Genomic DNA, 26,646 nt, shown 5'->3' with positions numbered 1-26,646 from the left:
TCAAAAATATATCAATTAGTGCATTTGAGTCATTAAATAGGTTTCTCTTTTTACAATAATGCAGGATACTGTGATCAACCAGTATCCAGGGATGAAGGGGATAGATAGTTTATGTGTCACATACAGTAGAAAGTCCTCTAACTCCTATGACTACTGGACATTAGTACAGTTTATATCAAAATACAGAGTGCAGATCTGGGCTGGTGTCTTCAAAATAGCTTTGTGCAACTTATATAAAAATCTCAAAATGATCACCAAATGTACAAATTGTTTACTTAGTGAATAGCTAGAAACCTGTCCAACCATTCATAACCTCCAATATTAAATTACAATATGTTACACATTTAATGTTATACATACTTATCGTATAAGTCAATGACACGTTAAGCATGATTTGTTGGGTAATTTTAAATAGTTACACATGTAAAGCAATCATAATGTAATAAAGTCAATGGTTGACCAGTTAAGTGCTATATGTGATCTCTAACATATTGGGACAAACAGTCTACGGCCAAGGCACAAGCAGCAGGCAGGCTGTTTCCCTGGTAATAGTGATGTTCCTTAGGGCTACAGGCTCGTCAGCTAAAGCTTGAACAGAAACAATAATATCAACACAATAACATGTCTTTGAAACAGGTTAAAAACAAACCAACATGAAGAAGCATGAACACAATGCACTCCTTTTGATGCTTATCGTATCAACATGGACACTCAATCATACTCAAACTGCTGTATTTGGGTTTGAAACATTTTCAAAAAGCCTTTGCAACTTCCAAAAAACATTAACTCCTGTCTGTCTTTAAAGCTAGAGGTTCAGCCTTCTTGTTTCTTGGAATGGAAACAGACAAAAAAGAAAACGTGATGAGAAGTGCACAAGAAACTCAAGTTGAGCTGACAGAATGGCCAGGCTAGTGTGGGAGAGAAAATGACTGAAAACAAAAACAGATCCTGCTCAAACAGATGTTGTGTTGATAAATTCACATTGTCATGTGGTGGGGAGAGTGAAGTCCTTTTTATCGATGATGAAATTTCATTTACGTAAACACATCTTCTGTCCATCTGAATGGACCCTCAGCTGCAGCCACTATGCCACTAACACACAGTCTGAACTAGGGCTGTGGCGGTCATGACATTTTGTCAGCCGGTGATTGTCAAGCAAATAACTGGCGGTCTCACGGTAATTTACCGTTAATTAACATAAACACACTTAGCATCTCCTGGCTTCCACACATAGTCTACAAGCCAATTATGCAGAATTTTGGAACTACATTTAAAAAAAGTATAATAAATCAATGTAAGATAGCCTACACCTTCACAATACATCCATGATTTATTTTAGACAGGTCTAAAGAAACATGATATGAAGAAAATGTAGTCTATTTCAGAAGAACAGAATAGCATACTCTGAGTTGTCCTTATGTTAGGTCCTGATCTGGCTGTGCCATATGGCTGTGGGCTACACTAGATAATTTAGCAGACAAGATTTACTTAGAATTCCTTGGCATTATTTTATAGTATGAAGAATACAATCGAACATAACTGAATAAAATAGAAAGGATATTTTCACCAAGCAATTTCTGAGGGAGTGCACACGTGGCTATTCTGTGTTGAGGGGTTAACAAAGAAACTGGTCCTCCTATATGCTTCATTTAGAGTTATGTAACTTTAGTTGTGATACAAACGCTGGGCTGTATGTTTAGATTTTTATACATTCTAAGGCTACATGATGTGACTAATGATGATTTGAAAAAAGTTGTGTGAAACATTTTGTTTTTTTTTATTTTTGTAAAAAAATAAAATAAAAAAATTCTTCCCAATTTCGTGGTATCCAATTGGCAGTTACAGTCTTGTCTCATCACTGCAACTCCCGTATGGACTCGGGAGAGGCGAAGGTCGAAGGCCGTGCGTCCTCCGAAACACAACCTAACCAAGCCACACTGCTTCTTGACACAATGCCCACTTAACCCGGAAGCCAGCCGCACCAATGTGTTGGAGGAAACACCGTACACCTGGTGACCGTGTCAGCATGCACTGCACCCAGCCCGCCAGAGGAGTCGCTAGTGCACGATGGGACAAGGACATCCCTGCCGGCCATACCCTCCTCTAACCCGGGCCAATTGTGCGCCTCTCCATGGGTCTCCCGATCGCAGACGGCTGCGACAGAGCCTGGACTCGAACCCGGAATCTCTAGTGGCACAGCTAGCACTGCAATGCAGTGTCTTAGACCACACGGGAGGACCCCTTCATTCACAATTTGACAAGCACTTGATAATATTCTCACCAGGCCTAGATTTCCCGGCGGCACCCTCTTTTGGGTGGCCGTAATGCCCCCTAACAATATTCATGCCTTTTGCCCTTGGGCTGAATAGAATCATTATAATTCCCTTCTCCCGCCTGCCAATCGCCGCTCTCCAAAGCATCTCTCAATCACATGGCTCTCTCAGATATATCAATTCTTATTAGGCAATGCCCGTCACAGTGATTGGGTCCTTCTCACAGGCATCTCAGCTCTGAAGTAGGCTACAAGTGAAGACATATTGAGGACGCAACTGAGTTCTTCCTTCTCATCAAATTCCCAGGCCCATTTTGAAGATGTTAGAAGAACTGTCCACATTGACTTTTCATCAGCAAACAAGAGGAGTCGTCCTAACCAACAGCAAAAGCACTAGCCTATGTCAATCTACTATCCCCCATAGTACAGACGTAGACCTATTCTATTCTGTGTGAGAAAGAAATATTCAAAACATAGTCTGGAACAGTTGTGGGATGCGCTAGATCCCAAATTAATAAAAACATTTTAAAAGCAATGAGGCTGATGCAACAGATCAGAAAGTTTAGCTTAAAATGTTGATAAACTATTAAGCTATTTCTTCACATTATAAGCACAGCAATGCACACACGGCAGTACACTATAAGCATGAATGTTCCAAAATGCAATCAATTGACAGGAAAACACCATTCTAAAAAGTGACTTCAAATGCTTCTCAACAAAGGCTTCTCAAAAAAGGCTTCTCAACAAAGGCTTCTCAACAAAGGCTTCTCAACAAAGGCTTCTCAACAAAGGCTTCTCAACAGCATGTAATGCTTTATTATAAAAGTGCATTTTATGGGGAATTATCTTCCCCAAACTTGAAACTCATGTGCCGCCTATGTATTCTATGTATGCTCTACACCAGTTGTAAAGTGGATTAATGTTCTTCATTTTAAGAAGTTATTTGGCAACTTTAGTTGTGATACAAACCCTTTCAACATATATACACCTATGGGCTAGGCTACATGAGGTGTTTGACTATGATTTGAAAAAGTCAACAACAAAAAAGGAATGCGCTGTTTCTTGCCTTACTTCACAAGTGATAATACATCATTCACAAGTGATAATACATCATTCACAAGTGATAATACATCATTCACAAGTGAAAGGCTAATATTCAGACTATTCTTAATTTGATATTGTCTTTACATATACTAAATAATATATGTGTGAAATTAGTTTGGATTTAGAATGGACCATGATCATGCACCTGTTTCGGAACAGGGGCAGGGGAAACAAATACATGTCATCTACGCACTTAAATAGCGAATGGAAGACGATTTTACGTGGTTCATTTTCATGCCAGCCAGGTAGGCTATACTCCTGTTGTAAAGCGAAGCAATGTGCTTACTATTAGGAAAGTTGAAAAATAGAAAGCTGATGGGATCCTCCTCTTTTTAATAGAGGCCATCACCCTGTTTTCTCATGCAATTCCATAGCTCATGGGCTCTCATGAAGTGTTTGATTTGATTTTCAATTACATTTGCATTGATGCCAGATTGATTAGAGGGACAATAAAGTGCTGAGTGCCAAGCAGTTATGACCATCAGCAGAATCAGAGCTGGGATAAGCCTAGTTAGCGTGACTAAACGGTCACATGGAAATTGACTGCGGTCATGACTAGTGACTGCCGGTGTGGCAGTAATACGGTCACCGTAACAGCCCTAGTCTGAACATTAAACCGGTGGCTGTCCATGGCTGGAAAGCAGCACCCTTCAACCAGACAAGGAAATTAAATATAATATAGAATATTATCCAGCTCCAAGGAACAGTCTTCGATAGAGGTGCTGGTTTTTGTACAGTTGTATTCTTCCAGAAGATGTCGGTGGTTCCAAGGTAGGTCCTAGATTCCAAAAGATGTTGTGGTTCCATTGTGGAGATGGTTACTTGTAGGTTCCTCTTAGTCCTAGAGAATCTAGAAGATGTTGCCAGTGAAGAGAAAAGGATCCGCATCACCATTAGGACCGGTAGGGACCTATGGAAGATGAGACAGATGAGTTAAAGACCGATCACATTGGAGGGTCATTTTAGGTCACATTCCAGTATCTAAACTTGTGAGGATGGGAGGCCCCCAGAATATTGTTAAAACAGTAGTGAGATGAAGTTCGGCACTGTCTCACCTGTGTTTGTCCATTCCAGTAGAATAAAGATGACTCTACAGATCCGTTCTCTCAGGAGGAAATCCTGGCGTTGGACCTCCAGGAAGGAGGCTTTCTTCCAACCCCCTCTGACCCAGCATCAAGCTTCCTTCACTGGGATCACTACAGCTGCCATTTCCCCTGGTGCTCTGGGGAACCTGCTTGGGGCTGGGAAAGGGGCCTGGGAGCTGCTTCATGCCCAGGTATGGAGCCCCAGACCAGGCAGGGATAGCTCCTGTGTAATTATCCATCTGAGCCCCTCTGGATAGGGCGGGGATGGGGGTGGGGATGGAGGCTGGGGGGTAGGTTAGGTTAGGAATGGAGTCTTGCGGATAAGATTTGGTAGATCTTGAGATTATGGATGCTTGAGGGTAAGTCATAAAGACTTTGGGGGCCTGGGTTGAGGAGCTGGTTTTACAGTCATTGGAAAGAGTGGGAGTGGGTCTGGGTTCATTGTAGTAAGTGGGGGCAGGTATGAGACCGTGTGATCTGCTTGGGGCAGTTGTAAGGGGGCTGGAGGGATTGGAGACATTTGGAGTTGTCTTGTCAAACATACAGCTGCCTGAGGGTGTGTGTGTGGTGTGTGTGAGTGTTTGAGTTCTGGGTGCGTTATTGGACGGTATGTGTGTGCTGTGTTTGGGGTGTGTGTGACGATGTCTGTTTACTGGCTTTGCAGGAAAACCCTGTGGTATCCGCCGTGGTTGCCATTGTGTGTGTTGACGTGGCTGTTGCCAAGACTGCCTTGGGTCCTGATATGACAGACCTGGATAGGGCTGCCCTGAGAACTGCCTGTTTGCATCTCCAGTCTCAGAGTGGTATAACTCCCGGCTGGGCTGCATGGTTTGGTCAAAGGCCTCTGGGAGATAGTTGTTAAATTTTGGGAGAGGGACAGAGAGAGAGGTGTGGTTATTATCATTTATATTTTGGATGGAGGGTATCCAGGACTCTGGTTGGTTGATAGTATGAGAAGGTTGTGGGACCATTTGGTTGCCATGGAGATCCGCACAGCTTCCTTGAATCCATTGCCTTGCAACGGTCTGAGCAGCTCTGGGTAGTGTGTTTGTGTTTACAGTCCTCCGTGGCTGTCTCACAGTCCCAGGACTACACCCCAGTCCTTGCTCCACACCACCAACAACTCCATTTCCTAGCAACCTCTGCTCTCCAAAGCTGTTGAGGTTAAAGGTCATGTGTGGACCAGACAACTGCCATTGGTTCTCACTGTGGGAGCCGTTCCCGCCATTGAACCCCTGGTTGCCTGGCAATATGGAACTCTGGGAGTGAGGGAACCCACGTAGTATGTTTTGATTGGCAGTGATGTGAGCAGAAAGTCTGTTGATTGGCTCAGTGCCCTGTCCCAAGCTGCCCATCACACATCCATCATCACACTCTCTCATCAGAGCCTCCTCCACATAGGAGAACACATCATTGGCTAAGATATCATACAGCTCCCCCGTCACATCCTGCTGTTCCATGTTGATCCTGAGGAGAGTGCTCTCCCACTCCCTCAGCTCTGTCTCCTCCACCTCCAGCCCCTCCAAGCCCCCCGCCCCCATCTCCTCCAGGATCTCCCCCAGAGAGTCCATCATGGCCTGCGCTGTGGGGTCTCCCCTGTTGGGCCTCTGGGGCCCCTGGAGCTCCCCAGGGACACTCAGCAGAGCGTGGCTGTCCAGGAAGGCTCTCTCCAGGCCTGGGTCCTGGTCCTGGGGGAAGGCTGTGTCTAGGTTGGGGGAAAAGACCTGGAGGTCCAGGTTAGGGTTAGCGTCCTGGGGCTGAGTATAAACAGAGCGGTCCTGACTAAGCAGGGACCCCAGGAGAGACGCAGGGTCCAGGGGCTTGTCCTCAGGGCAGGAGCCTGGGGGAGTGAGGCCAGGGGGGATGGGTGGTCCTGTAGGCATAATGGCAGTATTCAGAGAGGGACAGGACTCATACAGCAGAGCCTCCCCAGTGGCAAAGTTGAAGGGAAGCTGCATTCTCCGCTGACGCAGGTGCTCCTCACCCTCTTCGTTTCTGTAGAAAGGTGACAAAGGTCAAAGGTCACTAAAACATACCGTATGTAAGCGTATATAAATACCATGGAATGATACAACTATAACTGTTGGGGAGAGTAAATCGTAATATCAACAGTGGACTCACGTTAGGGCTTTCTGTCGAGCGATGATGAAGTCGGGTCTCCCTGCCTTGAAGACGACCCTGGCGTTGGCCTGAACCCACACCCACACACCTGCCTTAGTCAGCAGCCTGAAGATGGTGAAACCAGTCTCTCCTGTCTTTATCACTACAGAGAGATAGAGGAGAGAGAGAGAGCAAGAGAGAGAGAGGGAGTCAGAGTCTACATCATAGTCAATGTTCGCTTGCGAAATACCAGATCGAACCTTTAATAAGATAAGACTCAGATGTGTGTGTAATGAGTAACTATAGTGTAACTCACTTTTGATGTGGTTGTCTGCGCAGTACATCATGTCAGCAGCATGGATGAACTGGTAACCTGAGCCTGGAGTGACCAACTCTGTCTCAGAGTAACCCAGCACCACTCTACCTCTGAAGGGGGGGAACAGACACACACACAGACACACACACACACACACCAAAAATATCTCTCAGGGAACAAACATTTGTCCTCTCAAATTCCCTGTTTATAAAGACCCTGGGAGGGTATTGTGTTCCCAGTGGTGCTATGAGATGTGATGAAGGAGTACATTCAGAGTTTCCCTGTCGTAATGGTACCTAGTATCTATGCCTATGGGGGCGAAGTCGAGTCTGTGTTTGGTCTGGAAAATGAGTGTCTTGGTCCTGATCTCCATGACAGCTGGGGTCTGCATGGGTGTGGCAATGGTAAACAGGGCCAGCTGAGCGGGGACCGAGGCCCCGTCATCCCCCAGCCTTCCCTGGCCTCGAACATACTTCAGACGTCCCTGGAAGTTCAACGCCTAGAGGAGGGAGAGTGTTGTATACAATGAATAATTTGAATAGATTTTGGGAGAGTAGATTATGGATAATGTCCATGTCATTTATGGATTAAATTGATAGTGTATTTATGTAATATATGGATCTATGGATTATATTTCATATATTGGTCATATCTATTTATTTTCATGCTGTCCTACCAGGAAGCCGGAGGAGTTGTCTAGGAGACAGCGGAAGCGACAGCAGAAGCTTCTCTCTAGGAAGGACCTGTTCTCTTCAGGGATGTGATGGGGCGGGTAGCTCATAGACTCACTGTGGGGCCTGCTGCTAGACTCGATGGCTGCATAGGACAGAGGACATTACCATCAGATACATGTTTGAGATCTTTGGACTGTTTAATCAATAAATGACCAATCACTAAAAGAAACAGCATATTAAGCTTGGCATATGCATACTCAGGTTGACTGGCTCTCGTCCAGGCAAATGAGAAATAAGTGTACTCAGGCTAGCAGGAAGGCCAAAGTTAGTTACTTTAAGGAGCAGTTCTCTCTCTGTGGGTCTGACCCCAAGAAGTTCTGGAAAACAGTTAAAGACCTGGGGGATAAACCCCCCTACAGCTGCCCATGTACCGTAATGTTGCTGTGGTTGTTACTGACAAGCAGCACATGGCTGAGCTCTTTAATCACCACTTCATTAAGTCAGGATTCCTATTTGACTCAGCCATGCCTCCTTGCCCGTCCAACATTCCCTCATCTCCCACCCCTTCTAATGTGACTAGCCCTGACGTTTCTCCCTCTTTTTCCTCTGCCTCGCAACAAAGTGTCTCCCTGCAGGCGGTCACTGAGTCCGAGGTGCTAAAGGAGATCCTGAAACTTGACCCCCAAAAAACATCTGGGTCAGATGGTTAGACCCTTTCTTCTTTAAGGTTGCTGCCCCTATCATCGTCAAGCCGATCTCTCCTTTCTGGGGAGGTTCCCATTGCTTGGAAGGCAGCCACGGTTGTCCTTTATTTAAAGGGGGAGATCAAGCTGATCCTAACAGTTATAGGCCTATTTCTATTTTGCCATGTTTATGTTGGAAAAGTGTTGGAAAAACTTGTCAATAATCAACTGACTGGCTTTCTTGAGGTCTATAGTATTCTCTCTGGTATGCAATCTGGTTAACGCTCAGGTTATGGATGTGTTATCCCAGAAACTCTAGACCCACTCCAATTTGCATACCGCACCAACAGATCCACAGATGATGCAATCTCTATTGCACCCCACACTGCCATTTCCCACTTGGAAAAAAAGGTACATCTATGTTAAAATGCTATTCATTAAATACAGCTCAGTGTTCAACCCCATAGTGCCCTCAAAGCTCAGCACTAAGCTAAGGACCCTGGGACTAAACACCTCCTTCTACAGCTGGATCCTGGACTTCCTGACAGGCCGCCCCCAGCTGGTAAGGGTAGGTAACAACACATCAGCCATGCTGATGCTCAACACAGGAGCCCCTCAGGGGTGCGTGCTCAGTCCTCTCCTGTACTCCCTGTTCACTCATGACTGCACGGTCAGGCACAACTCCAACATCATCATTAAGTTTGCTGATGACACAACAGTGGTAGGCCTGATCACCGACAACGATGAGACAGCCTATAGGGAGGTCAAAGACCTGACCGTGTGGTGCCAGGACAAAAACCTCTCCCTCAATGTGATCAAGACAAAGGAGATGATTGTGGACTACAGGAAAAGGAGGACCAAGCACGCCCTCATTCTCATTGACAGGGCTGTAGTGGAGCAGGTTGAGAGCTTCAAGTTCCTTGGCGTCCACATCACCAACAAACTAACACGGTCCAAGCACACCAAGACGATCGTGAAGAGGGCACGACAAAACTTATCCCCCCTCAGGAGACTGAAAAGATTGGCATGGGTCCTCAGATCCTCATAAGGTTTTACAGCTGCACCATCTAGAGCATCCTGATGGGATGCATCACTGCCTGGCATGGCAACTGCTCGGCCTCCGACCGCAAGGCACTACAGAGGGTGGTGCGTACAGCCCAGTACATCACCAGGGCCAAGCTTCCTGCCATCCAGGACCTCTGTACCAAGTGATGTCAGAAGAAGGCCCTAAAAATGGTCAAAGACTCCAGCCACCCTAGTAATTGACTGTTCTCTCTGCTACCGCATGGCAAGCAGTACCAAAGCACCAAGTCTAGGTCCAAGAGACTTCTAAACAGCATCTACCCCCAAGCCATAAGACTCCTGAACAGCGAATCAAATGGCTACACAGAATATTTGCTATTTGCCCGTTGCCCTTGATTCAATGTTGTGCTGCTATTTTTATTGACTTGGCCAAAGCTTTTGATACGGTAGACCATTCCATTCTTATGGGCTGGCTAAGGAGTATTAGTGTCTAAGGGGTCTTTGGCCTGGTTTGCTAACTACCTCTCTCAAAAGAGTGCAGTGTATGAAGTCAGAATATCTGCTGTCTCAGCCACTGCCTGTCACCAAGGGAGTACCCCAAGGCTCGATCCTAGGCCCCACGCTCTTCTCCATTTACATCAACAACATAGCTCAGGTTCAGGAATGGTTAAAAAAAAAATCACAACATACACTTAAAATTAACCTTACAAATAGAAATGTTGAGCGATTTGGAAAGCCATTGTCAGTCAATAAATAATATAATACTTGTAGGAAAGATTTTAATCTTTATCTCACAATCTGTGGATACTATACAATTAGAAAGGTTCAAATGTATGTAAAACATCACAACACAATTGAAAAATACATGGCACATGGAAACCAAACGAAGGTGGTCTGTGGTGATAGATGTGATGGGCTGAGAGTGGCTAACGGGTGGGATTAAATAGCTTATGTTTGGTAATATATTATTGTTATGTGATTGCTTTATATAAAATGTAAACGTAAAATGTATGTATATGTAGCAGAAAAGCTGTTAAAAAACAAAAGATATTTGTCCTCCAAAGGTGGGGGGGGGGGGTGGGGGGGGGTGGGGGGGGGTTAATACCTAAATAAAAAACATAACTCGGGCAGTATGAAGCTCATCCATTTATATGCAGACAATACAGTCCTATACTCAGCTGGCCCCTCCCCGGATTTTGTGTTAAATGCTCTACAACAAAGCTTTCTTAGTGCCCAACAAGCTTTCTCTACCCTTAACCTTGTTCTGAACACCTCCAAAACAAAGGTCATGTGGTTTGGTAAGAAGAATGCACCTCTCCCCACAGGTGTGATTACAACCTCTGATGGTTTAGAGATTGAGGTAGTCACCTCATACAAGTACTTGGGAGTATGGCTAGATGGTACACTGTCTCAGAACATATCAAAGCTGCAGGCTAAAGTTAAATCTAGACTTGGTTTCCTCTATCGTAATCACTCCTCTTTCACCCCAGCTGCCAAACTAACCCTGATTCAGATGACAGATGACCATCCTACCCTTGCTAGATTACGGAGACATAATTATTAGATCGACAGGTAAGGGTGCTCTCGAGCAGCTAGATGTTCTTTACCATTTAGCCATCAGACTTGCCATCAATGCTCCTTATAGGACACATCACTGCACTCTATACTCCTCTGTAAACTGGTCATCTCTGTATACCCATCGCAAGACCCACTGGTTGATGCATATTTATAAAACCCTCTTAGGCCTCCCTCTTCCCTATCTGAGATATCTACTGCAGCCGTCATCCTCCACATACAACACTCGTTCTGCCAGTCACATTCTGTTAAAGGTCCCCAAAGCACACACATCCCTAGGTCGCTCATCTTTTCAGTTAGCTGCAGCGACTGGACAGTTGTGGTTGATTTGCGTGATGTATTGTTGTCTTTACCTTCTTGCCCTTTGTGCTCAATAACGTTTGTACCATGTTTTGTGCTGCTACCATGTTGTGTTGCTACCATGTTGTTGTGACTTTGTGTTGCTACCATGCTGTGTTGTCATGTGTTGCTGCCTTGCTATGTTGTTGTCTTAGGTCTCACCTTATGTAGTGTTGTGCTGTCTCTCTTTCCGTGATGTGTGATTGGTCCTTTATCTATATATAAACTCAGCAAAAAAAGAAAAGTCCCCTTTTCAGAACCCTGTCTTTCAAAGATAATTCATAAAAATCCAAATAACTTTACAGATCTTCATTGTAAAGGGTTTAGACTCTGTTTCCCATGCTTGTTCAATGAACCATAAACAATTAATGAACATGCGACCTGTGGAACGGTCGTTAAGACACTAACAGCGTACAGACGATAGACTATTAAGGTCAAAGTTATGAAAACTTAAGACACTAAAGAGGCCTTTCTACTGACTCTGAAAAACACCAAAAGAAAGATGCCCAGGGTCCCTGCATCTGTGTGAACATGCCTTAGGCATGCTGCAAGGAGGCATGAGGACTGCAGATGTGGCCAGGGCAATAAATTGCAATGTCCATACTGTGAGACGCCTAAGACAGAGCTACAGGGAGACAGGACGGACAGCTGATCATCCTCGCAGTGACAGACCACGTGTAACAACACCTGCACAGGATCGGTACATCCGATCATCACACCTGTGGGATAGGTACAGGATGGCAACAACAACTGCCTGAGTTAAACAAGGAACGCACATTCCCTCCATCAGTGCTCAGACTGTACGCAATAGGCCGAGAGAGGCTGGACTGAGGGCTTGTAGGCCTGTTGTAAGGCAGGTCCTCACCAGACATCACCGGCAACAACGTGGCCTATGGGAACAAACCCACCCTCGCTGGACCAGACGGGACTGGAAAAAAGTGCTCTTCACTGACTGAGTCGCGGTTTTGTCTCACCAGGGGTGATGGTCGGATTTGCGTTTATCGTCAAAGGGGTGAGCGTTACATTGAGGCCTGTACTCTGGTCTGGGGTGGTGTGTCACAGCATCATCAGACTGAGCTTGTTGTCATTGCAGGCTATCTCAACTCTGTGAGTTACAGGGAAGACATCCACCTCCCTCATGTGGTACCCTTCCTGCAGGCTCATCCTGACATTACCTTCCAGCATGAAAATGCCACCAGCCATACTGCACGTTGTGTGCGTGATTTCCTGCAAGACAGGAATGTCAGTGTTCTGCCATGGCCAGCGATGAGCCAGGATCTCAATCCCATTGAGCACGTCTGGGACCTTTTGAATCGGAGGGTGAGGGCTAGGGCCATTCCCCCCAGAAATGTCCGGAAACTTGCAGGTGCCTTGGTGGAAGAGTGGGGTAACATCTCACAGCAAGAACTGGCAAATCTGGTGCAGTCCATGAGGAGGAGATGCATTGCAGTACTTAATGCAGCTGGTGGCCACACCAGATACTGACTGTTACTTTTTATTTTGATCCCTCCTTTGTTCAGGGACACATTATTCAATTTCTGTTAGTCACATGTCTGTGGAACTTGTTCAGTTCATGTCTCAGTTATTGAATCTTGTTATATTCATACACATATTTACACATGTTAAGTTTGCTGGAAAAAAAACAGTTGACAGTATGAGGAAGTTGCTTTTGGTGCTGAGTTTATATATACAGTTGAAGTCAGAAGTTTACATACACTTAGGTTGGAGTCATTAAAACTCATTTTTCAACCACTCCGCAAATTTCTTGTTAACAAACTACAGTTTTGTCAAGTCGATTAGGACATCTACTTTGTGCATGACAAGTAATTTTTCCAACAATTGTTTACAGACAGATTATTTCACTTATAATTCACTATACCATAATTCCAGTGTGTCAGAAGTTTACATACACTAAGTTGACTGTGCCTTTAACCTTTTTGGGATAGGGAGCAGCATTTTCACTCTTGGATGAATAGCGTGCCCAGAGTGAACTGCCTCCTACTCTGTCCCAGATGCTAATATATGCATATTATTATTAGTATTGGATAGAAAACACTCTGAAGTTTCTAAAACTGTTTGAATGATGTCTGTGATTATAACAGAACTCATATGGCAGGATGAAAACCTGAGAAAAATCCAACCAGGAAGGGGACATCTGAGGTTTGTAGTTTTTCAAAGTTTGGCCTACCGAATACACATTGAGATATGGATAAGGTTGCACTTCCTACGGCATCCACTAGATGTTAACCATCTTTAGAAACTGGTTTGAGGATTCTACTATAAAGGAGGGGCTCATGAGACCTATTTGAGTCAGTGGTCTGGCAGAGAGCCTTGGTCTCATGACGCATTACCTCTCGTTCCAGTGCTTTTCTGAAGACAAAGGAATTCTCCGGTTGGAACATTATTGATGTTTTATGTTAAAAACATCCTAAAGAATGATTCCATACATCGTTTGACATGATTCTAAAGGACTGCAACGGAACTTTTCGAGTTTTTGTCTGGATGAAGTGCCTGCGCCTCATGAAGATGGATTTCTGGGCTGAACACGCTAACAACAAGTGGCTATATTTATGGTGTTGTTTCTAACTTTGTTGATTCCAAAATGGCGGATATTCCTCTGGCTGTTTTGGGTTCTGAGCGCCGTTCTCAGATTATGCTTTTTCCGTAAAGGTCTTTTGAAATCTGACACAGCGGTTGCATTAAGGAGAAGTCTATCTTTAATTCTGTGAATAACACTTGCATCTTTTATCAATGTTTATTATGAGTATTTCTGCAAAATCACTGGATGTTTTGGAAACAAAATGTCCTAAAATGTCCTAAAATGTCCTATGAGTGTCATCTGATGAAGATCATCAAAGGTTAGTGATTCATTTGATCTATATTTCTGCTTTTTGTGACTCCAATCTTTGACTGGAAAAATGGCTGTGTGTTTTTTCGACTTGGCTATGACCTAACATAATCATATGTTGTGCTTTAGCTGTAAAGCATTTTTGAAATCGGACATGATGGGTAGATTAACAAGATGTTGATCTTTCATTTGCTGTATTGGACTTGTTAATGTGTGAAAGTTACATACTTCTAAAAAATATTTTTGAATTTTGCGCGCTGCCTTTTCAGCGGAATGTTGTCGAGGGGTTCCGCCTGCGCTAGAAAGGTTAAACAGCTTGGAAAATTCCAGAAAATTATGTAATGGCTTTAGAAGCTTCTCATAGGCTAATTGACATCATTTGAGTCAATTGGAGGTGTAACTGTGGATGTATTTCAAGGCCTACCTTTCAAACTCAGTGCCTCTTTGCTTGACATCATGGGAAAATCAAAAGAAATCAGCCAAGACCTCAGAAAAAAATTTGTAGAACTCCAAGAGTCTGGTTTATCCTTGGGAGCATTTTCCAAACGCCTGAAGGTACCATGTTCATATGTACAAACAATAGTACGCAAGTATAAACACCATGGGACCATGCAGCCGATATACCGCTCAGGAAGGAGACACATTCTGTCTCCTAGAGATGAATGTACTTTTGTGCGAAAAGTGCAAATCAATCCCAGAACAAGAGCAACGGACTTTGTGAAGATCCTGGAGGAAACCGGTACAAAAGTATCTACATCCTCAGTAAAACGAGTCCTATATCGACATAACCTGAAAGGCCGCTCAGCAAGGAAGAATTCACTGCTCCAAAAGCGCCATAAAAAAGCCAGACTACGGTTTGCAACTGCACATGGGGACAAAGATCATACTTTTTGGAGAAATGTCCTCTGGTCTGATGAAACAAAAATAGAACTTTTTGGCCATAATGACAAGCCTAAGAACACCATCCCAACTGTGAAGCACGGGGGTGGCAGCATCATGTTGTGGGGGTGCTTTGCTGCAGGAGGGACTGGTGCACTTCACAAAATAGATGGCATCATGAGGAGGAAAATGTCAGGGATTGTGAAAAACGGAGTTTAAATTAACTTGGCCAAGGTGTATGTAAACTTCCGACTTCAACTGTATGTGTATATACAGTGGGGAGAACAAAAAAATGCAGAAAATCACATTGTATGATTTTTAAGTAATTCATTTGCATTTTATTGCATGACATAAGGATTTGATCACCTACCAACCAGTAAGAATTCCGGCTCTCACAGACCTGTTAGTTTTTCTTTAAGAAGCCCACCTGTTCTCCACTCATTACCTTTATTAACTGCACCTGTTTGAACTCGTTACCTGTATAAAAGACACCTGTCCACACACTCAATCAAACAGACTCCAACCACTCCATATTGGCCAAGACCAGAGAGGGTGTAAGGACATCAGATATACAATTGTAGACCTGCACAAGGCTGGGATGGGCTACAGGACAATAGACAAGCAGCTTGGTGAGAAGGCAACAACTGTTGGCGCAATTATTCGAAAATGGAAGAAGTTCAAGATGACAGTCAATCACCCTCGGTCTGGGGCTCCATGCAAGATCTCACCTCGTGGGGCATCAATGATCATGAGGAAGGTGAGGGATCAGCCCAGAACTACACGGCAGGACCTGGTCAATGACCTAAAGAGAGCTGGGACCACAGCCTCAAAGAAAACCATTAGTAACACACTACGCCGTCATGGATTAAAATTCTGCAGCGCACACAAGGTCGCCCTGCTCAAGCCAGCGCATGTCCAGGCCCGTCTGATGTTTGCAATGACCCTCTGGATGATCCAGAGGAGGAATGGGAGGTCATATGGTCTGATGAGACAAAAATTGAGCTTTTTGGTCTAAACTCCACTCGCCGTGTTTGGAGGAAGAGGAAGGATGAGTACAACCCCAAGAACACCATCCCAACCGTGAAGCATGGAGGTGGAAACATCATTCTTTGGGGAGGCTTTTCTGCAAAGGGGACAGGACGACTGCACCGTATTGAGGGGAGGATGGATGGGGCCATGTATCGCAAGATCTTGGCCAACAACCTCCTTCCCTCAGTAAGAGCATTGAAGATGGGTCATGGCTGGGTCTTCCAGCATGACAACGACCCAAAACACACAGCCAGGGCAACTAAGGAGTGGCTCCGTAAGAAGCATCTCAAGGTCCTGGAGTGGCCTAGCCAGTCTCCAGACCTGAACCCAATAGAAAATCTTTGGAGGGAGCTTAAAGTCCGTATTGCTGAAAGTCCCGAAACCTGAAGGATCTAGATGGAGGATTGGGCCAAAATCCCTGCTGCAGTGTGTGCAAACCTGGTCAAGAACTACAGGAAATGTATGATCTCTGTAATTGCAAACAAAGGTTTCTGTACCAAATATTAAAGTTCTGCTTTTCTGATGTATCAAATACTTATGTCATGCAATAAAATGCAAATTAATTACTTAAGTCATACAATGTGATTTTCTGGATTTTTGTTTTAGATTCCGTCTCTCACAGTTGAAGTGTACCTATGATAAAAATTACAGACCTCTACATGCTTTGTAAGTAGGAAAACCTGCAAAATCGGCAGTGTATCAAATACTTGTTCTCCCCACTGTATATATATATATATATATTTTTTTTTTTAGCCCACGTCCCTGCAGGAGGCATTTTGCTAGGCTGTTATTGTAAATAATAATTTGTTCTTAACTGACTTGAAGTTAAATAAAGGCTCATTAAAATAAATAAATATACTGAACATACCATCTGGTCCGGCCTCAGAATCGGTCTGGTTGGGCTTGAGGGCGAAGTGAAGCTGACACCTGAACATGGCTCTGTCATCCATGTGTATCAGCTCATACACACTCTGGTGCACCACATCAGACTGGACAGAAATACACAGTACCAGTCAAACATATGGACACACCTACTGATTCAAGGGTTTTTCTTTATTTTTACTATTTTCTACATTGTAGAATAATAGTGAAGACATCAACACTATGAAATAACAATTATGAAATCATGTCGTAACCAATTTCTACAATGTAGAAAATAGTAAAAATAAAGAAAAACCCTTGAATGAGTAGGTGTGTCCAAACTTTTGACTGGTACTGTGTACATTACTAAACACATTAATACCCAGAGTGATATTCAGAATCCTCAAAGTACAGTTAGTCCTAAATAATGAGATAGAAAGCAGCCTGAGTTGTCAAAATCCTATAATCAATAATCCTACAGTGCATTCGGAAAGTATTCAGACCCCTTGACTTTAACCATATTTGATACGTTACAAGCTCATTCTAAAATGGATTAAATCTATTTTTCTTCATCAATCTACACACAATACCCATAAGGACAAAGCGAAAACAGGTTTTTATAAAAATAATAAAAAACAGAAATACCTTAGGTACATAAGAATTCAGACCCTTTGCTATGACACTTGAAATTGAGCTCAGGTGCATCCTGTTTCCATTGATCATCCTTGAGATGTTTCGACAACTTGATTGGAGTCCACGTGTAGATCAATTAATTTGATTGGATATGATTTGGAAAGGCACACACCTGTCTATATAAGGTCCCACAGATGTAAAATCCAAGCCATCAGGTCAGAGTTTGTGTCGAGGCACAGATCTATGGAACGGTACCAAAACATTTTTTCAGCATTAAAGGTCCCCAAGATCACAGTGGCCTACATTATTCTTAAATGGAAGAAGTTTGGGACCACCAAGACTCTTCCTAGAGCTGACCGCCGGGCCAAACTGAGCAATCGGGGGAGAAGGGCCTTGGTCAGGGAGGTGACCAAAAACCTGATGGTCACTCTGACAGAGCTCCAGAGTTCCTCTGTGGAGATGCAAGAACCTTCCAGAAGGACAACCATTTCTGCAGCACTCCACCAATCAGGCCTTTATGGTAGAATGGCCAGACAGAAGCCACTCCTCAATAAAAGGCACATGACAGCCCTCTTAGAGTTTGCCAAAAAGCACCTAAAGGACTCTGACTATGAGAAACAATATTCTCTGGTCGGATGAACCTGCGATTGAACTCTTTGGCCTGAATGCCAAGCATCACGTCTGGAGGAAACCTGGCACAATGAACCATGATGGTGGCAGCATCATGCTGAGTGTATGTTTTTCAGAGGCAGGGACTGGGAGACTAGTTAGGGTTGAGGGAGAGATGAACGGAGTAAAGTACAGAGAGATCCTTGATGAAAACCTGCTCCAGTGCCCTCAGGACCTCAGACTGGGGCAAAGGTTCAACTTCCAACAGGACAATGACCCTAAGCACACAGCCAAAACAAGGCAGGATTGGCTTCGGGACAAGTCTATGAATGTCATCGAGTGGCCCAGCCAGAGCCCGGACTTGAACCCGATCAATCATCTCTGAAGAGACCTGAAAATAGCTTTGCAGCGACACTCCCCATCCAACCTGACAGTTTGGGAGAATGATGTACATATATGGAGGAACAATATACTGTAACACAAGAGAGAGATACATTTATAGAGTGCATTTGCCATTCTGGTAAAATGCATTGTCTATTGTATAGGACAGGAAGCCAGAGTAAGGCCATGAGAGAAGGCGACACATAGGCGCCAGGACAGCTGGAAACACTAAAACTAGAGGAGACACATAGTCTGCTGACCCCAGATAACACACATACAAAGGAACGCATTAAGCTGAGTGAAGGGACAAAGCAAGGGTCTTGTCATCATTAGGATCTAATGGAAAGCAGATGTGGGCGTTATTGGGCTGAACAAGCAGGATGCACGGATTGGGATGTAACTTAATTTGCATGTAGGATGGACTGATATGTTGTATGTGTATAAATCAGAGCGAGTGCTCTGAAAAAGTGTGTGTGTTCCGCGGACCACTCCGGCTTGCGATACCTTTTTATTAAAAGCCTATTGATTTCACAAAGTTCTTGAAAGCGTCGTATTTGAACCGATTTGCCACGACAACAGCTTGAGAGGATCTGCAGAAAAGAATGGGAGAAACTCCCCAAAAAGAAGACTCGAAGCTGTAATCGCTAAGGTGCTTCAACAAAGTACTGAGTAAAGGATCTAAATACTTATGTAAATGTGATATTTCAGTTTATTATTTTTTATGTATAAAAATGTGCTTTGTCATTATGGGGTATTGTGTGTAGATTGATATTTAATCCATTTTAGAATAAAGCTGTAATGTAACAACATTTGGAAAAGGTCAAGGGGTCTGAATACTTTCTGAATGCACTGCATAATCAATAAGTAATAATCATGTTGTACCTGGTGGAAGCCCAGGTAGTCCTGGATGGTTGGAGAGGCGTAGAAGATAGAGTCATCAGTGGTGACCACCAGGATAAAACCATTCAGAGCCTACACAGAGAGAGAGCACATGAGAAACCCCTACACACACACACACGCACGCGCACACACACACGCACACACACACCCACACACACGCACGCACACACGCGCGCACACACACACACACACATGCATGGACACACACAACCATTGTAATCCTATGGCGGACTGCCTAAGCATTTTTTGTGGTCGCCAAAGTCCAAACAGTGTAAAACATTTGGTAAAAAGCTTTCAGTGTAAACTTAAATGACTAAAATCAGATATAAAGTATGTGGAACAGATTATGGACCTACGTATATTTTTATAATATAATCTTTGTGAACTAACAATCACCAAAATAAAATAAAAGTACTCAAATTTAAAAGTACTCATTTTGTTATTATGTTTGAGCAGAATAACACATTAATAGCCATGGCAAAATGCATAAAAATGCAGGACATTACCTTTAAAACTGCAAAATCCTCTCTCAGCATCATGGCAAAATCATTCAAATTACAGGAAATTACCTTCTCTCAGCTGCATAGCAAAATGTGTAGAATTGTAGGAAATTGTAGGAAATTTCTCTACACCGCCAAGATGGGCGCCTCTAAAATGCTCCACAATTTAGCCGCACCAACAGCCAACTGCGCTCATTGCCATGCCCCCTGTCACGCACACCACCTAAGCCCCTCTTTGATGCAGATAAACCCTACACACACACACACTCTGTATACCTGCAGCAGTAGGTTTCCCTCGGAGAGGCTGACTCCGTCTATAGAAGTGGCTGTCCGTCCGTTCCTACAGTTCCCACTGAGAGGGGGGGCCGGCCACTCACACTTCTTCTGGAGGGTCGCTGGAACACAGGAGAGGAGAACATGGCTTAGTTCTTAGTCCTTAGATTTACTTCTTAGTCCTTAGATTCACTTCTTAGTCCTTAGATTTACTTATTTGTTCTTCGTCCTTAAACTTAGTTTTTAGATTTAGTTCTTAGTCCTTAGATTTACTTATTTGTTCCTCGTCCTTAAACTTAGTTTTTAGATTTAGTCCTTAGCAGTGTTTTGGCAGCAATCAATGCCGCCACGCACCCAAAATATGGAACATGAAAAAAATAGTACCTCTTATAACAACTAATGGAAAATGCCATGGCGATGGTAACTGGACTAGTCTAATGTCACAGAAAATGTAACTGAAAAAAGGATTGTGTATTATTGAAGATGCTGGAACAGTCCACATTTACTTTTCCTCTGCAAACAAAACAAGTAATGAATATAAAAATCAGACAACCCCATAGTAGAATAGTTTATCTATTTACCTAATCGGCTTGTTGTTGTGTGCTCTAGATAAACATTTCCCTCAATGGCGCATTTAAGTTACAAGTGCCATAGGGAGAGAATTCCCAGAATCAAATTTAGTCTGATCAAGACGAAGGAGATGATTGTGGACTACAGGAAAAAGAGGACCGAGCACGCCTCCATTCTCATCGACAGGGCTGCAGTGGAGCAGGTTGAGAGCTTCAAGTTTCTTGGTGTCCACATCACCAACAAACTATCATGGTCCAAACACACCAAGACAGTTGTGAAGAGGGCACGACAAAACCTATTCCCCTTCAGGAGACTGAAAAGATTTGGCATGGGTCCTCAGATCCTCAAAAGGTTCTACAGCTGCACCATCGACAACATCCTGGTTGCATCACTACCTGGTATGGCAACTGCTTGGCCTCTGTACATCACTGGGGCCAAGCTTCCTGCCAACCAGGAACTCTATACTAGGCGGTGTCAGAGGAAGGCCCTAAAAATGGTCAAAGACTCAAGCCACCCTAGTCATGGAATGTTCTCTCTGTACCGCACGGCAAGCGTTATCGGAGCGCCAAGTCTAGGTCACTGCCTGTAAGAGGAGACCTTGAAAATTTTAGCCCTTCGGCTGCTGCCAAAGAAGTGCCCATCCAAGAAGGCTCAAGGTCATTGGCCACAGATAAAATGACGTCAAATCACACTATATGTACAGTAGCTTTGATTGGACTGATCATGTCAACATATCTCTTGACACAATGATGAAAATAATCATGGCCTCTAAACCTTCAAGCTGCATACTGGACCCTATTCCAACTAAACTACTGAAAGAGCTGCTTCCTGTGCTTGGCCCTCCTATGTTGAACATAATAAACGGCTCTCTATCCACCTGATGTGTACCAAACTCACTAAAAGTGGCAGTAATAAAGCCTCTCTTGAAAAAGCCAAACCTTGACCCAGAAAATATAAAAAAACTATCGGCCTATATCGAATCTTCCATTCCTCTCAAAATTTTTAGAAAAGGCTGTTGCGCAACAACTCACTGCCTTCCTGAAGACAAACAATGTATACGAAATGCTTCAGTCTGGTTTTAGACCCCATCATAGCACTGAGACGGCACTTGTGAAGGTGGTAAATTACATTTTAATGGCATCGGACCGAGGCTCTGCATCTGCCCTCGTGCTCCTAGACCTTAGTGCTGCTTTTGATACCATCGATCACCACATTCTTTTGGAGAGATTGGAAACCCAAATTGTTCTACACGGACAAGTTCTGGCCTGGTTTAGATCTTATCTGTCGGAAAGATATCAGTTTGTCTCTGTGAATGGTTTGTCCTCTGACAAATCAACTGTAAATTTCGGTGTTCCTCAAGGTTCCGTTTTAGGACCACTATTGTTTTCACTATATATTTTACCTCTTGCGGATGTTATTCGAAAACATAATGTTAACTTTCACTGCTATGCGGATGACACACAGCTGTACATTTCAATGAAACATGGTGAAGCCCCAAAATTGCCCTTGCTAGAAGAATGTGTTTCAGACATAAGGAAGTGGATGGCTGCAAACGTTCTACTTTTAAACTCGGACAAAACAGAGATGCTTGTTCTAGGTCCCAAGAAACAAAGAGATCTTCTGTTGAATCTGACAATTAATCTTAATGGTTGTACAGTCGTCTCAAATAAAACTGTGAAGGACCTCGGCGTTACTCTGGACCCTGATCTCTCTTTTGAAGAACATATCAAGACCATTTCAAGGACAGCTTTTTTCCATCTACGTAACATTGCAAAAATCAGAAACTTTCTGTCCAAAAATGATGCAGAGAAATTAATCCATGCTTTTGTCACTTCTAGGTTAGACTACTGCAATGCTCTACTTTCCGGCTACCCAGATAAAGCACTAAATAAACTTCAGTTAGTGCTAAATACGGCTGCTAGAATCCTGACTAGAACCAAAACATTTGATCATATTACTCCAGTGCTCTACACTGGCTTCCTGTCAAAGCAAGGGCTGATTTCAAGGTTTTACTGCTAACCTACAAAGCATTACATGGGCTTGCTCCTACCTATCTCTCTGATTTGGTCCTGCCGTACATACCTACACGTACGCTACGGTCACAAGACGCAGGCCTCCTAATTGTCCCTAGAATTTCTAAGCAAACAGCTGGAGGCAGGGCTTTCTCCTATAGAGCTCCATTTTTATGGAACGGTCTGCCTACCCATGTCAGAGACGCAAACTCGGTCTCAACCTTTAAGTCTTTACTGAAGACTCATCTCTTCAGTGGGTCATATGATTGAGTGTAGTCTGGCCCAGGAGTGGGAAGGTGAACAGAAAGGCTCTGGAGCAACGAACCGCCCTTGCTGTCTCTTCCTGGCCGGTTCCCCTCTTTCCACTGGGATTCTCTGCCTCTAACCCTATTACAGGGGCTGAGTCACTGGCTTACTGGGGCTCTCTCATGCCGTCCCTGGAGGGGGTGCGTCACCAGAGTGGGTTGGCGCCCCCCCCCCCCCCCCCCTCCCCCTCCCTTGGGTTGTGCCGTGGCGGAGGTCTTTGTGGGCTCTACTCAGCCTTGTCTCAAGATGGTAAGTTGGTGGTTGAAGATATCCCTCTAGTGGTGTGGGGGCTGTGCTTTGGCAAAGTGGGTGAGGTTATATCCTTCCTGTTTGGCCCTGTCCGGGGGTGTCCTCAGATGGGGCCACAGTGTCTCCTGACCCCTCCTGTCTCAGCCTCCAGTATTTATGCTGCAGTAGTTTATGTGTCGGGGGGCTAGGGTCAGTTTGTTATATCTGGAGTACTTCTCCTGTCCTATTTGGTGTCCTGTGTGAATCTAAGTGTGCGTTCTCTAATTCTCTCCTTCTCTCTTTCTTTCTCTCTCTCGGAGGACCTGAGCCCTAGGACCATGCCCCAGGACTACCTGACATGATGACTCCTTGCTGTCCCCAGTCCACCTGACCGTGCTGCTGCTCCAGTTTCTGTTGCTGTTCTGCCTTATTATTATTCGACCATGCTGGTCATTTATGAACATTTGAACATCTTGGCCATGTTCTGTTATAATCTCCACCCGGCACATCCAGAAGAGGACTGGCCACCCCACATGGCCTGGTTCCTCTCTAGATTTCTTCCTAGGTTTTGTCCTTTCTAGGGAGTTTTTCCTAGCCACCGTGCTTCTGTTTGCTGTTTGGGGTTTTAGGCTGGGTTTCTGTACAGCACTTTGAGATATCAGCTGATGTACGAAGGGCTATATAAATAAATTTGATTTGATTTTGATTTGATTTACTCCTGTAGTCATTTGAGTGTAAGCCCTCCCTGTCTCCAGACTAACCTAACTACACAATTTGTCCTCCTGCCCTGTCATGTCCTCCCCTGTCCGGCCCGTCCCGTCTTGCCCTGCTCTGTCCTCTCCTCCCTTGTCCTGTCTAGGGTCACAAAGGGAGGGTATATTACTGGAAACGTTATACGTTTACCAGTAAACTACCAGAATTTTGTTATCTTTCAAGCTTTCCATATAATATATCACAAGCCATCTAGTGGCCCTTATGGGTACTTCAGATTATCACAGGTGTCTGTAATTATCTCTGGTTCTCTGTGTGGCCTTATCACAGGTCAATTATATGAAATAATAAAATAAGATGATTTTACAAAAACATTTTAGCTGTAGCCTGTGTGTGTCTCTGAGTGTGGTTTCTGCTTATCACCCAAACAGGCCAGATACACACATCCTGCTTCTCATTCCTGACCACAGTGGCTGCTAGGGACTGATATCAGCCACCACTTTGGTTCTCGGGTCAAGGTTAGGGTCAGAAACATTATCAGAGCTCAGAAAGGGAGGAACTTCGTGGATAGAACAGCATGTCTATTTTTGTGAGAAACAGAATTTGACTTCTGCCTCCCTTAAAGTCACACACACACACACACACACACACACACACACACACACACACACACACACACACACACACACACACACACACACACACACACACACACACACACACACACACACACACACACACACACACACAGAAAGAGAGAGAGTTGGTGATAAACATTGGTAGGCTAATAGATGAGTTCCCTCCATACAATGTACAGGCACTTTGAAGACTTGGTATAACAGTCAAGTCCTGGAAACTGAGGCAGCTGAGGCAGTTGTGACAGTCAGCGTGCACTAGACCAGAGCATGCAGTTATCAGGAGCTATTAAAATACAAGTAGTTGAAATTTGTATTACACTTAACAGAGCTTGCACTTGTCAGTTGACTGTACATCTTAACAATATCCAATCAATTAGAGGAGTGTAACAGTGGACCACTCACTCCAGAGGAAACCAATGGTTAGGTAGGCAAGAGTTAGGTTAATGACTGGACTGACTGGACTGACTGGGATTCAACCCAGCTCAACCCCCCCTCCCTCACCCCCTTCCTCAGCTCTCCCTCCCTCACCCCTCCTTATCAACAAACACAGGAAACAGGCCTGATGATCAGCCATCCAAGCCATTGCACACACAGCAGCACCAAAAGCCTGATAAACATCTGATTGGCCCTGGAGGCTGTAACCCCATAAACAAGCAGGAAGTGACTGTAACCAGTGGGCTTCAACAACAAAAATATTATGAAGATGTTGGGGCAAAAGTGGGGCAAAAAAAGTATTTAGTCAGCCACCAATTGTGCAAGTTCTCCCACTTAAAAAGATGAGAGAGGCCTGTAATTTTCATCATAGGTTCACTTAAACTATGACAGACAAAATGAGAAAAAAATCCAGAAAATCACATTGTAGGATTTTTAATGAATTTATTAGCAAATTATGGTGGGAAATAAGTATTTGGTCAATAACAAAAGTGTATCTCAATACTGTGCTATACACCCTTTGTTGGCAATGACAGAGGTCAAACGTTTTCTGTAAGTCTTCACAAGGTTTTCACATACTGTTGCTGGCTAGGCCACTCTAGGAACTTGAAATGCTTCTTACGAAGCCACTCCTTCGTTGCCCGGGCGGTGTGTTTGGGATCATTGTCATGCTGAAAGACCCAGCCACGTTTCATCTTTAATGCCCTTGCTGATGGAAGGAGGTTTTCACTCAAAATCTCACGATACATGGCCCCATTCATTCTTTCCTTTACACGGATCAGTCGTCCTGGTCCCTTTGCAGAAAAACAGCCACAAAGCATGATGTTTCCACCCCATGCTTCACAGTAGGTATGGTGTTCTTTGGATGCAACTCAGCATTCTTTGTCCTCCAAACACGACGAGTTTAGTTTTTCACCAAAAAGTTATATTTTGGTTTCATCTGACCATATGACATTCTCCCAATCTTCTTCTGGATCATCCAAATCCTCTCTAGCAAACTTCAGACGGGCCTGGACATGTACTGGCTTAAGCAGGGGGACACGTCTGGCACTGCAGGATTTGAGTCCCTAGCGGTGTAGTGTGTTACTGATGGTAGGCTTTGTTACTTTGGTCCCAGCTCTCTGCAGGTCATTCACTAGGTCCCCCCCGTGTGGTTCTGGGATTTTTGCTCACCGTTCTTGATCTTGCGTGGAGCCCCAGATCGAGGGAGATTATCAGTGGTCTTGTATGTCTTCCATTTCCTAATAATTGCTCCCACAGTTGATTTCTTCAAACCAAGCTGCTTACCTATTGCAGATTCAATCAATCAATCAAATTTATTTTATATAGCCCTTCGTACATCAGCTGATATCTCAAAGTGCTGTACAGATTCAGTCTTCCCAGCCTGGTGCAGGTCTACAATTTTGTTTCCAGTGTCCTTTGACAGCTCTTTGGTCTTGGCCATAGTGGAGTTTGGAGTGTGACTGCTTGAGGTTGTGGACAGGTGTCTTTTATACTGATAACAAGTTCAAACAGGTGCCATTAATACAGGTAACGAGTAGAGGACAGAGGAGCCTCTTAAAGAAGAAGTTACAGGTCTGTGAGAGCCAGAAATCTTGCTTGTTTGTAGGTGACCAAATACTTATTTTCCACCATAATTTGCAAATAAATTCATAAAAAATCCTA

General features: G+C 44.1%; 1 protein-coding gene across 2 annotated transcripts in view; it reads right to left on the bottom strand.

Moving 5' to 3' along the window:
• Window positions 1-3,696: 3,696 nt before the first annotated feature.
• Window positions 3,697-26,646, bottom strand: part of LOC110537064 (aryl hydrocarbon receptor) — a 35,073-nt gene continuing 12,123 nt past the window's right edge. The window contains exons 3-11 of one of the 2 annotated variants that reach the window (XM_021622788.2): window positions 20,088-20,206; window positions 19,294-19,383; window positions 16,796-16,916; window positions 7,554-7,693; window positions 7,174-7,376; window positions 6,878-6,987; window positions 6,583-6,724; window positions 4,432-6,456; window positions 3,697-4,286 (exon numbers count right to left, since the gene is read on the bottom strand). In XM_021622788.2, coding sequence (XP_021478463.1) covers window positions 4,467-6,456; window positions 6,583-6,724; window positions 6,878-6,987; window positions 7,174-7,376; window positions 7,554-7,693; window positions 16,796-16,916; window positions 19,294-19,383; window positions 20,088-20,206 — 2,915 coding nt within the window. In that variant the 3' untranslated portion in view covers window positions 3,697-4,286; window positions 4,432-4,466. Of the gene's footprint in view, window positions 4,287-4,431; window positions 6,457-6,582; window positions 6,725-6,877; window positions 6,988-7,173; window positions 7,377-7,553; window positions 7,694-11,333; window positions 11,447-16,795; window positions 16,917-19,293; window positions 19,384-20,087; window positions 20,207-26,646 lie in introns of those variants that run through there. The other variant, XM_021622789.2, reaches the window with a different exon arrangement.

This window comes from Oncorhynchus mykiss, chromosome 12 (genome assembly GCF_013265735.2).
Source record: "Oncorhynchus mykiss isolate Arlee chromosome 12, USDA_OmykA_1.1, whole genome shotgun sequence".
Classification (NCBI taxonomy): Eukaryota; Metazoa; Chordata; class Actinopteri; order Salmoniformes; family Salmonidae; genus Oncorhynchus; species Oncorhynchus mykiss.
This window is presented reverse-complemented; position numbering and strand designations above follow the sequence as displayed.